The following is a 13,457-nucleotide window of genomic DNA, read 5'->3' on the forward strand; positions in this document are numbered from 1 at the left end:
TCTCCTCCCCTCTTCCTCTCCCACATGCTCGCTCTCCCTCCTACCTCTCGGACGTCGCTGCCTCCGATCTCAGACTCTTGTGTGTTTTGTTTTTTATCTCGACTTTTTTGTGTGTGTTTGTTTGTTCTTCACATTTCCACTGCGTGAAACAAGTGGGAAGCAGGAAGAAAAGTGTCGCCCCCCCCCCCACCCACCCACGGAGGAAACTGCCGCGATGAACCGCTCCTGACTGAAATTGAATAGATTAGCCAATCTATTCTGAGCTCTAATGGGATTAGAGACATGGGAAGCTGCGGCGTGGGGGAACATCTTCCCTGTGGGCTGTCCTCCGATCGTGGACGCGCTGTTCTTTGTTTTGGACTGAGGACCTGAACGGACATTTGAATGCACGCTCACCTGTGCCGCTTCCGTGGCGCGTGGATTCCTGGAAGTAGCGGGAGTGGTGGGAGTGGTGGTAGTGGTGGTAGTGGTGGGAGTGGTGGGAGTGGTGGGAGTGGTGGTAGTGGTGGTAGTGGTGGGAGTGGTGGTAGTGGTGGTAGTGGTGGGAGTGGTGGGAGTGGTGGTAGTGGTGGTAGTGGTGGGAGTGGTGGGAGTGGTGGTGGTGGTGGTAGTGGTAGTGGTGGTGGTGGTGGTAGTGGTAGCGGCTTTAGGTGGAGGAGTGGAGGATGACACGATGAAGTACCAGAAATACATCACGGTGATGCAGATGGCCATGGGGGTGACGGCGTCCAACAAAGACTGCCTGCCCACCAAAAGACAGCTGTGGTGAGTACGGAGGAGGAAGAGGAGGGGGGGGGGGTGTTAAAAGAGTGTCAAAGGTGGAGTGTGTGTGTGTGTGTGTGTGTGTGTATTAATTAGCTTGTTATCCGTCGTGTGAAGCATCTTCTTCCGTTTTGTTTCGTGCGAAGTTGGAGCCGAGCAGCTGTTGATGGAAAGTCGCTCCATCCACACCCCCAACCCCCCTTCAACAACAGTTGTGGACAATACTGTATTCACTTCGGTGACACACACACACACGCACGCACACACACACACACACACACACGCACACACACACACACACACACTTACAAGAGCTGTGCGTGCGCAATCGTGCGCGCTGCGCGCATGTCCGTCCACGGTTTGTTATGATCCACCGGTGAGGACGCGGAGGTGGACCCAAACTAATAGGTGTATTCACAACAACAGCATCGCACACACACACACACACACACACACACACACACACACACACACACACACACACACACACACGCACGCACGTGTTTCCTTTCCAGCCGATCTTAAGGCTGCGCTCGACGCGTCTGGTTGATTTGTGTTTTGCCAGCATGTCTCTGCTCTCAGATCTATTTTTGTGATCTGATGAAGTGAAGAAGAAAAAAAAAAAAGTCAGCTGATCTCTCAGTCTTCATCATTTATGTAGGAGCTTCGTGCAGCCTGCATTTACATCTGAATGTGTAGGGGTAGGCTCATCGGTAGGCACCTTTGTCATATGAATGTTTCATTTTTGCGCATCTGCATCCACTAAACTTACAGGAAGCCGCACTCGTTTCACTTTGTAGCTGTGGGAAACACGCAATTTTTTTATTTACAGTAGTTGTTTTTTATTGAACTTATAGATTTATTTATGTCTTAGTTTATTTCTCAAGAAAAGGGTAAAGAAATCACCTGGGATGTCGTTTTACGGCATCTGTGTTCGTCCTACTCAACTATTCAAACTGTCCACCAAACCTACTAACAGGCCTGTCAAGAGATGAGAAAAGTTGTTATTCAGTGACCTTATAATGATATTGACTGAAGAAAAAAAATTATTTATGAAGCTGTGAAAATGTAAATCTCTTGAAAGACTAATAATTTGTCAAAATATATCATTTAAAAAGGATAAATTCCCTCAACAAGAGGTTTATATTGACATCTGACTTTTACCAGATTTTTGATAACAGCTGAGATGCCGTTAGATGTCCTGCAGTCTGATTGGATGGTTTATCTTAAACTGTAAATCTTGTGTTTTATCAACGCTGTTCACGAAAATTCAAAAAGCTTCAGGGAGCAGAGCGAGCTTCAGTCTAATTATAGGCTGTTATTATTCACACAATGGGCAAATTCCTCTATTCCACCTCTGTAATCCACAGAGATAACATTAAGCAGGAGGCATAATCCTTCCAGATTGGCATTGCTTTGCAGTGAAGAGAAAAAACACTGGCTCAGTGTGATGAAAGCACTAACCAGTTACCGTGGAGTTCATCCTGTATCTACTCCACCTACTGCCGGCTCTATTATTTCACACGCAGTAACACACCTGATCGACTCAGATGGGATTGCCTTTGATTGCTGTCAAAAATGAGCTTAAAAGAGGCGGCGGTGACACTTCTCTCTTCAGAGAGAGGCGCAGCGGTACGTCTGGGGCCTTGGCTTCATCATGGGGGGAAGGGACCCAGCCATTAAAACGGGATTACTGTATCGCCTCCGACAGCCACTTTAAACGAAAGGAAGCTGAGCCAGCGTGTGCTTGCAGTGTGCGTTTCACGGAGTTACCCCCTTGCATTGGCTTGCACGCCATGCTTCCGTTTATTCAGCGTGCAGTCAGGAATCGGTGCGATTGCACGCACATAATCCAGGGTGAGAAAACACCAGAGGCTAATCGTCAAAGTTTGCACGAGTTGCTTGAGGGTCAGCTTCACATTCAGTTGTGTGGCAGCCTTTGAGTTAACAGGAGTAGGAAGATAATTGAGGCCGACTGTCAGATTGTTGTGCTGTTAGATAGATAGATAGATAGATAGATAGATAGATAGATACTTTATTAATCCCGGAGGAAATTGTCGTAACACATTACTTTGCAAAACAAAAAAGAATTCCTGTACAGTTGTTAACCTGCAAAATGATATTTATTTCCTTGCAACGTTTGGATGCTGGACGTTTGAGGTATTTGATGAAGGTCTCGCACCAAAAAACAACAAAAGGGTTTGTTAGCGGTCTAGATGCTGCATGCATGTTGATGTCCTATTGTGGGCTTTTGCACCAAAAATGTCCAAGCATGATGTCTTGGGTGCAGTCAGATAATGTTTTCATGTCACAAAACAACAGGAAGAGGAATAAAATAGTTGTTACCAAGGAAACAGAATGTAGATGTTATTTTTTCCAGCTGCCGAGAAGGAATCTAGATAACCAGGCACAATATTTTAAAAAGCTACCCCTGTCTGTCCATCATGTTTGAAGAGAAGTTTGAAACATCCAAACTAATTAACAGTGATAGAATTATTAACTCGGTTGTTAATCACGTTGCGTGGGATGTGTTGAAATATTCATCATTTTAAACATGGCTGACGAATAAGAGGAATAAATCAAATGTAGAAGATAGATATATTGTGAGCAGGATTCTTTGATGTTTATACGCTGACAGGAAGTAGATCACAAAGTATGAAAATCGCGTTCTAATCGCGTTCTAATCTAATCTCATTCGGTTTTTTATGCTCAAAAACATCACCACCTTTTTAAATGATGCAAGTTCAATAAAGTTAAAAGACATGAACACCTGCCAGCATCTCAAAAACTCAAAAATAGATAGAGGTGATGTTCCCTCCACATCAGCACAAAATGTTGGTTTCCAGCAGCGGCACCATCTGTGTCCTTGAAAATAAATATTCTACTGGGAGGTGGAGCTGTTGTCCACCTCCTGGAGAGTTGTTGGTTCAATCCCCTGCCTCCACAGTCTGGAGGTTAGATTGATGTGTGAATGATGCTGGGAATGGCTGTCGCTTCTGTTGAGCAGGTGGTCTTTCGTCTTGAATATTAGCCTCAGTGGGTTAATGGGTGAAAGCTGCGTTAACATTGTTAAGGGCTGTGAGCAGTTAGATAGACAAGACAGGTGCTACGTAATGGACAGTCCATTTACATTTTAATGTGGTTTTACCACAACATTCTGTAATTAGGATTAGACACAGGATTCATGCTGTAGATCCAAAAGCAGCAATAAGAGTGAAATTTAAACGGCAAAAGACGTCGATGAGTTCTTTCAGAGTATGACTGTCTTATTAAGTCACCAGGGATTCTTTTTGTCATTTCTTTTTTTTGCAAGTCTGCTTGATTGTCTGATCACATCATCGTCTTCATCATCACCATAACACCAGAGCTTGAAACATAACGGAACAAACTCTGAGCTCCCCGTAGGAAGCCAAGCAATCCAGGTTAAACGGAAAAAAATGAGTAAATCTGAAAAGCTTTCATTTGTAATGAACTGTATGCTAGTTTCAGGGGGTTGACATGAATCGTAAATGACATTTAAACTGGTGACGCATGTTCAAACTGGTCCCAGTCGTCCCGACGTGGGTGTATCATCCCCCGTATTGTGTGCCAGATGTCCATCCTGCCCCCACCCACAGTGATGGCGCTGCCTGGCGTTCTCAGTCCACCTGCTTAATGATACATAAAGTCGGCGTCCCTTTTCCAAACGCACACATGAGCAGCAGTCTCACTGGCCTCTGATTGGCTAGTTTGCCCGTCCTCCCTCCCAGCTTTTCAGAGGAAACTCACTTCTCTACCACCTACTCCCAGTTCCACTCATGGAGGCCGTGAGGCGGAATCTCACACAAACTGACAATGTTGTGTATGAGTTACCTCAGCGAGGGCCCGGATCCAGGGTAGGCCTGTCATGATAATCAGTACCTTCACGGAAAACATGCAGAAATACATTTCCTCCTTCATTTTCTGTCGACTCAAAGCCAAGAAGAGACTTTTGGTATTAAGGTCCTGCCTCCTGATCTGGGATCATGAGTCCAGACTTGATGGTATTTTTATGGCATGCATAGATAGACAAACACACACACACACACACACACACACACACACACACACACACACACACACACACACACACACACACACACACACACACACACACACACACACACACACACACACACACACAGCTGTTTGTGTGTGTTTTCTATTCAGTGTTTATGTACATTAGGAACTCGCATCTTCATACTTTGGCAGAATAGTTGTAATCTCGTCTCAGATGGTTTATGCCACTAAAGGGAACAGATTACACAGGGTTTATTGACTCGTGGCTCGCCCCTTTATCCCCACCTGCTCTCTTTGCGTCCCACAGGTGTGTGTCTTTGTTTTTTTGGTGTGTGTTTGTGTGAATAACTTTTTACGTCCAGTTTAAGTGTTGCTAAATTGCATTGGTTCTGTTGAATGACTAAAACATCGTCAAACATCTTGGTTCTGGACAACTATGAGCTCCAGGATATCGGTTCTGTCAGCAGATCACGTCATGTCCATGTTGATTAAACCTTGCTGATCTGTTTGCTCAGCATTGTCACCACACTTATATTACAAGCTTATAGTGTATTTTTTAAAATCCCTCGCTAGCAACAACGTGGTACGTCAGTGTGTCAAATTGCAAACCCTGTTCCATTTCCCAAAACTAAAGGTTTTGTTCCCACCAGACTTTATTTTCCCAGAGGAAAGTGGTATCTGTGACAGCTGCACTTTGTGTGTGACATATTTTACAGTAGATAGGCTTTTTCTAGAGTGAGCATCATCTGCATGGTACATCTGGAATACCTGGAGTATTATGAATTCATCCCATCTAGTTCTACTTAACGTCTCTCCATCCTGGGAGCGACCAACAATTAGCTCGCAGTCTGTGGCAGCGAGCCAAATAGTCCATAATGCAGGGGGTGCTGCCTACTGCAGGAACAGTACGATTATACAACCACATCCTGTCTCCTCACCATCAAACCAACCTGGCTTTCGCAAAGGCCAACCTGGGGAGGTAAGTCAGGAAACCAAGCTCGTCTGCTGCAACCAAGAGGTAGAACTGGGGTTCGTGTTTGTCGGCCGACTGTTACTCCAATTGTCCATCTAGTACCTCAGTACTCAGTCGTTCCCTTCTCTTCTCCTGCAGTGATGAACTGTACCGATGATAAGAAACTCTCCAACGGCATCCTCTTTTAGTTTGACTGCAGTTTTTAAACATCTGAATCCGTGCCTGAGGGCCCGGTAATGCTGCTTAAAGACCCCGTTGACGACAGTGACGCTAACAGAAGCCTCGTCGTCTCCAGTCGGACTCGGAGTAGCGATGACTTTACGAATTTGTGAGTCACACATTCCCGGCCTCTGGTGACTCCCAACTGTCACGACGGTTCACAGGGGGCTTAGAAAATGAAATCCATCACTGCCAACCCACAAACAGAGAAAGGCACAGCAGACTTTTCTCTGACAGGGATCCCTAGTTATTGTTTTCTTCCCTTCCGTCTTCTTGGCAGATTTATTTGTCTGTCAGCATTCGAGTTTTCTATTGTTACATAATTGAGACGTTTCATTTGAGTTAATAGGATGCGACAACATACCTCTAGAGTTTAGTACAGACCGTCTGGAAAATTAAAAGTCATATACACTTTTAGGTTGTGTATATACAGTATATATAAAAAATAACCACAAATCTAATGTACAACTTCCTGCTCCTGTGTTTAAATATCTACAGTTTTAGATATAATACTCTCCTCCCTGTCTTCACGGTAGACCTCCGTCCACACTCTGAGTATTAACTTCCTTGAAGTCGAGTTTGTTTTGACATCTTCCTCGCCCACGGGATCAACCTCCAGCCGATGACCCCCTGTCGCCCTCCTCTCCACAGGGGTCAGACATCACCAGAGCGTCCCGCCTTGTTTGGTACATGTCTATATGCCTAATCTGGTCTGTCCATCTGGCCGGCCTGTCTGGCCCAATCAGAGACTTGATCTCAGCAAAGATTTTCAGCTGCATCCTCGTCCACCCAGGTTGTTCTGAAATGGCTTAAAGACACTGACTAGTCAATAAAGATGTACTTACCTGTCTTTCTGAATGGTTGCAAGGATGATAATAGAGGCCAACAATTAGTTATTAGTCTAATTCCTGTGTTAGGGAGCGTCATTAGCTTTCCTTAATCAGGAAGGACATGCCATGCAACTCCCGTCACCACATCTTCCCCTAAGTGGGGGTGGAGGGGTTGCCAACACAATGATGAATGTTCATCACTTCCAGCTGAACAGTCAAGCATTACGAAGCAGTCGGGATGACCTCGCAGCCATATGCCGACAATGTCCCTCTGTCCTTTGTCCCTTTGCATTATGGTCTGCCTCCTCCTTTCAGCTCCCTTTATTTCACCTCCTGTCTCTTAGCCTTCATGCTCCTTCATGCCTTGTTCACCTGTCTCCTTCAGTTTCTGCATCTCGTCTTTCTGCTTTTATTTTTCCCACCTGTGCCAAAGATAAGTTTCCACTAAGGTTGTCAAAGGTTTGGAAGTATGTTCTTTTAAATATTGAATGCCACATGTTTTTTAAAAAAAGCGATAAGCGTATCTTTTAAGGTATTTTAAGGAGAGGTTTCCTGCTTCATTTTTTCAAGGCTATCCAGATATTTAACATTTTTTACAAAGCGGACTTATTCTTCACCAGTACTGTGTTAGTTTTGTGTTAAATAACACAAAACTAAGAAAAAATAGGTCATTTTTTTATATTTTATTCTAGCATTGCAGCAAAGTTTGAAATTATTGTACTGAAACAACTATATTTGGAAAGTAAAATCGAGTGCCTTACATACCGGCTGGTTAAAAGCGTCTTTGAAAAGGACTGAGAGTATAAATGGAGAGAGGTAGACTCGGTGGAGCTATTTTAGATGCATCACTCCTGCCAAAACAACTGAAAGATAGAACAAAGTTATATTCTGGGATTTGAAAGCATCCCATCAGAATTCCATCTGACACTCCAGGCACAATGCAAACCTGTGTTATCAGACGCTATTTAATAGAAGATGAACAAAAATCCCAATGAGGAATTCTTTCTCCGGCAAGAACCGTCTGGGCAGAAGACGCAGAGGGATCATGTGGTTGGGATGTGATGTCTCAGGTGTGTGTGTTTGTGTTCGGTTTGTGTAGACATGTCATAAAGGAGATGGAAAAACACCCCCCTCTGTCTCTGTGGCCCTCGCTAAGTGGGATCAATTGTTCTGCAAAGTGGCCTCCATCTGAGGATCTGTCATAACAAAAAACCTCTGAGGTAAATGGATGATGCACCCGAACCTCTAATCCATCACCTCTAGCATAGCATAGCGTAGCATAGCAGGGCAGCCATGTCGAAAGGTTATTTTTCATTTTTATTTTGAGTTCAGTGTCTGGAATACTACAGTAAACAGGGAACAGCAGAAACCAGCCTGAGGGTAGATTCCTAAGTTTGACTGACATTAAGATGGATGGAAAATGACTTAATGCACCAGTGTTGAGCTCTTCAAGGCCACAAAATGTATGGAAAATTGAAGTATTCCACTTCTATGGGTTTTAATCCCTGTCAGAGTTAGAGCCAATAAGCACCTTTGACTGCTGTCAAGTTATAAATGTTGATCGCTCTCTTTCCCGTGGAGGATGTTTAGTTGGCTTTAATGTTGTTTTTATTCATTTGATGGTTCCAGAGAGCAAACCGTGGCTGCGACGCTTGTCAGCAAACATCACTGTCTTTATTCTGAATCAGTGCGTCTCCACCGCCATCGAACCTCGCAAACCCAGCCATGGCGGCAGCTCACTGTATGAAACCACTTTCAAGGACATTTAATGTCTTCCTCACCTGTCAGTCATATAAAATGATCTTCATCAGCAGGTGGGGAGGGGGTTTCTTCATTTGTCTACCATTGCACTCTGTGGACCTTTTGTCACTACTGAGGTTTCAAAATTCACGACTGCCCTTGAACCAGCCGTTGAGACAAATGGATCACCCCGAGGTCAATTGAGTGTCACTTGCAAAAGGTATTGATCATCACCTGTTGACCCTCGGCCTTTAAATTCTTAATGTCCTTGGATGCAAATGGATTTTAAAAATAGTCCCTTCAGTCAAGTGAACTGCAACAGCTTCCTTTTGGAAATGACCTTTCACAATAAAACACCTATGTTTGATTAATTGGTATTATGTTTTATACATTTATAAGGGAGATATATTACTGTTGATATAATAATGACTGAATAAACAGTAATGTTTAAACATAGCTGGGATGAGGTAATATGTAAAGCTTTGCCAGTGACCTCTTAATTCTAGGGTGGGAGGGACATTCTCTATTTCGGGATGAAGTCTCATCTAATATTCATACACATCAAATTTCAGCGCAGTAAGTGTCTAATGTGTCTTGTTTTTGCGTTATTTTTGCGCTTCAGACAGCGGCATTGTCTGTTGTCGTCAAGGGAGGGGTCACTTTTGGCACACGTTTTAAGTGCACTCCAGCTCATTTGCCAGATTCTCCGTTTCTCCAGAGGCAGTGAAAAGTGAAACTAACTTCTGTCTGCAGCCAGACGTTCTAATCCACCGGCTTGCACGGCTCGATATTACTTCTCAAAATCCTGCAGCATCACAATGGTGAATTATTTATCAGCTGACGGCGAGCGAGCCGTCATACGCTCCTCCCCGTGTTTTAATATATGTACCCCGATGGAGGGAAGAGTTGAATTAGCTCCACCAAAAAAATGGCCTCTAACCTCTATAATTTGACACGAAACTTGTTAATACTCAAACCGAGCTGCTGGTCGCCATAAATTATTGATAATTTTCGCTGATAGTTACCAATCATTAGTTTACCTTTAAATTCCCTTCCTTTGCATCCATTCTAATAAGAAAAAAACTGCAGCCTCATTGTGGCTGCTCGGTACGCGTTCTCCATCTGAAGGCTACCCGCTGACATTCAGCCCCATTATTCACACTTCCTTGAACGCCACTGCAGCCAACAGGAGAGGATGTCCTTTTAAAAAGTAAAGCCAGCAAGAGGGAAGTTATGTCACTTCTATCCTCCGGGCGTCTTTTTTTTTTCTTTCCTCTCCAGCAGCATGTGGACTGCTCTTTTTAGAGAAGGTGGTGGTGATGAAATGTGTATTTAAAAGATGTTTATGTTAGCTTGTCGCCCATAAAAATTACAGAACTTTAGAAACATTGAAGTGTTTAGGACATCTCACATGGGGTTTGCACGATAAATTAATTACAAATGTGTTGCTGTGAATCCCTGCATTCAATTACAGCTCAGGTGCATCCAGGTGAACACCAGTAGATTTAGATGCACTTAAATCCAGACATAATACCTGTGGTAGAGCCTTGAAGAAAGTTGCTGCAGTCCAGGCTAATGAGGGCTTAGCGGTCGCTAACCATCCTCCATCGCTCCTCATGATTTATTCTCATATCGTCTTTATCTCTTTGTATTTCCTCTCACAGGGTGACCCCCCAAGATGGAGAAACGTCACCCTCAGGTGCTCCCGGGTGTTCAGATGAGCCTTCAGGCGCCACTGGTGGCGCTGGTGCTATGGCAATGCCCGCTACCTCCACCCTGTCATTGCCCATGAGCCAGGGTAAGCCTTCCCTACGGCGCATCAAAGGCCGCATTCACCGCAGCAAGAGCCTGGACAGCATGGATCTGCTCGATGCCAATGTAAGCCCCCGCTCCAGACCTCCATTTGCCTTCACTTACTTTAAAAGTACAGAAAATGTTGTACTTTTGCATTTCCAACACCAGTTTTCCTGGACGTTCACATCCTGGAAACTAGAACCAATGAAAGTCTTTTAGGATGGTTGAGTCTAAACTTGACAAAAAAGTAACTTGATTTCTGAATTTGATTTCTTTTGTTGGACCCTTTGCTTAAGAACAGTATCAGGAACTGCTCATCTAAAGAGCATCGTTTAACACTTATAATACTGCATACACACACACACACACACACACACACACACACACACACACACACACACACACACACACACACACACACACACACACACACCTGTGTGTGTGAGGATTGTTTGGCTTTTAGGAAGGCAACCAGCTAATGCTGGGCGAGGCTGTTTTACAGTGGAAACACACATACAGATAAATCTCTCTCTCTCTCTCTCTCTCTCTCTCTCTCTCTCTCACACACACACACACACACACACACACACACACACACACACACACACACACACACACACACACACACACACACTTGGGTAATTTTTTGACGCTCTGTAGATGTCTCCTTTCATAAACGTTCACAGTGTGACACTGCCTGTATCCTCTCCAGTCTGAAATGTGTGTGTGTGTGTGTGTGTGTGTGTGTGTGTGTGTGTGTGTGTGTGTGTGTGTGTGTGTGTGTGTGTGTGTGTGTGTGTGTGTGTGTGAGATGAGAGTGTCTGTGTGTGTGTGCATCACCTAACAGCAGCTAACACAGACATAAACATCTGTTTGAGGTTTGATTGACTGCTGGCGTGATGATTTCTGTCAGTTTCTAATTTGAGACGATATAAAAGTCGCGTTTCCGTCGTGCCGTACCGGCTTGACCATCAGGTGCCTCCTGTCACAAAACGGGATTCGGAACAATCCTCACTCTGTCAGGGAATGAATCAGACTCTGCAGAAGCTATTCCAGGCATCACTGTAGATAATCTGGAGTTGGAGATAGTCTTGAGAGTTTTAAAGACAAAGATAGCTTCAGATGCACCTAAAGAGAAGCTGTGACGTCCTCCTGAAGTAAACCTCCTCGTGGTCTCATCTCTTCTCTCTGGAATCTGATATCGTAGCAGCTTTCAGCTGAGATCAGTTTGGCATGTCGCTCCGAAGCATCGATTCCCAATCGCACCTCCTGTCCTCCATCAGGAGTATCGAAGATGCCGGCTAAATAAAGGCCTCGGTGTGCGTTTCACCTCGCCGTCCTCCCCCTTCATGTGATGGCGCTGGATCATCGGCGCACGTTACAGACTCATCAGCTATTCTGTTGCTCTGCTGCGGATCATCACAAGATGTTCATGTGAGCATACGCCTGAAACATGAATAATAGATGTAAGAAATGATTTACTTCATGATGTTATTTTTTTTCTTCTTTGACTTGAGGCTATTTTTGCGTGATAAAACCAGCTCTGGCTGTGGAAAAGAGAATCCGAGAAGTCTTTGGTTAAACTGGGCGAACTCACCTGGGATTGGAGCTATTATTTATTCAACACAGACCAATGGATCCCCTGCTTGTGCTGCTAATGCTAAGCAGCCGCTGGTGTTAACTGGGGTAGAGGATTGATTCCTTACAACAATGTCCTTCAAGGGATGAAGGTGTCTGTGTGTGATCCTGACCCGACACTCTGTGGTGCTGGGGTCCAATGCACCTTTCTGTGTCTGATACTCAGGCCTAAATTTAGTCTGTCCAAATATTACAACACATACAGATGTGTTGATTCATGAGTGCACGACATGAATGTATGATACCGATACCACACGTGTCACATGCTGCAAAAACTATCTATAGGCGAGTTTACAAGTGCAACTGAATAGTTAATAGTGATGAGAGCGAGGAAATGAATAAATCCTGCACAGTTCTTCAGCCGAGATGAAAAGACTGAAATGTAGGCCAACCAAAACTACAAAAGGAATGTTTTTAATATGACCACGGCCGAATGCCTCGCTGAATTCTAAATGAAGAGCCCCACGACAGAGGAGGAATTGATGTCCATCCATCCATTTTCTATACCGCTTCATCCGCTGTTGCGTGGAGCTGTAGCCTATCCCAGTTGACTGAGGGTGTGAGGCAGGGGACACTCCGGGCGAGACGCCAGTGTGCCGCACAGCCACACAGAGACAAACACACTCATACCCATGGTCAATTTGGAGCGGCTAATTAACCTGATGCGCATGTTTTTGGAGGTGGGAGGAAGCCGGAGAACCCGGAGAGAACCCAGGCAGACACGGGGAGAACATGCAAACTCCGCAAAGAGCGAGACTCAAACCAGGAACCACCTTGCTCTGCGGTGACAGCGCTACCCACTGTGCCGCCGTGCCGCCCTGTCAGTGAAATCTACAACTGGTTGTGAAAGCGTGGAGATGTCTTCTGGTAAACGTCCAGAGGTGTTCTACCGGTAACATCATGGCTTCGCCTCATTCTGCATCTGCACTTGTTGAATTGACGGTGGGTGGCGTGAATCAAACGTCCACCAAGCTGTTTGATGCAGATCAGAGATGGCGAACCCAACAAACCCCCGTCTGACTGAGAGGTCAGAAAAGAAAGATTACAAATCGGGGTGATGAATGTGAAGGAGGAGCGTGGGTTGTGACACGGGACGTGTCGTATGAGAGATGGGAGAACAGTCTGACAGCAGGGTGCAAAAAAAATACTTTCCCCGGATCGACAGGAGAGAACCTTATAACTCATTCTCTCTATCCCCTTGTTCTCCAGGCAACAAAATTGCATTTTCACATACGAGTCGTTTGTTTTACCGCCACTGAAAACGGTTTATGACCTCTGCGCTCGTGTCATGGCATGTGTGGTGGTTGTGGATTGTTGTGCGCATTATCAGTGAGGCTCGGGCGATTCCGTTGAATATGTGAGTCAAATTTTTCATTTGCTACTTGGGAGGCCAACGAGGCTTTCATGTCATGAGGAATGTGGCTCGTGGTGCCGTTTCAGTTGTGTTACTTAAATTAGACGAT

General features: G+C 44.8%; 1 protein-coding gene across 8 annotated transcripts in view; it reads left to right on the forward strand.

The window, feature by feature from the left end:
* Window positions 1-641: 641 nt before the first annotated feature.
* tjp1a (tight junction protein 1a) overlaps window positions 642-13,457 on the forward strand; it is a 67,439-nt gene continuing 54,623 nt past the window's right edge. For 6 of the 8 annotated variants that reach the window (XM_068314482.1, XM_068314505.1, XM_068314525.1 and 3 more), the window contains exons 1-2: window positions 642-765; window positions 10,227-10,440. In XM_068314482.1, coding sequence (XP_068170583.1) covers window positions 674-765; window positions 10,227-10,440 — 306 coding nt within the window. In that variant the 5' untranslated portion in view covers window positions 642-673. The remainder of the gene's footprint in view (window positions 766-10,226; window positions 10,441-13,457) is intronic. The other 2 variants (XM_068314497.1, XM_068314544.1) reach the window with 1 other exon arrangement.

Source organism: Antennarius striatus, chromosome 1, assembly GCF_040054535.1.
Source record: "Antennarius striatus isolate MH-2024 chromosome 1, ASM4005453v1, whole genome shotgun sequence".
In the NCBI taxonomy this organism is placed as follows: domain Eukaryota; kingdom Metazoa; phylum Chordata; class Actinopteri; order Lophiiformes; family Antennariidae; genus Antennarius; species Antennarius striatus.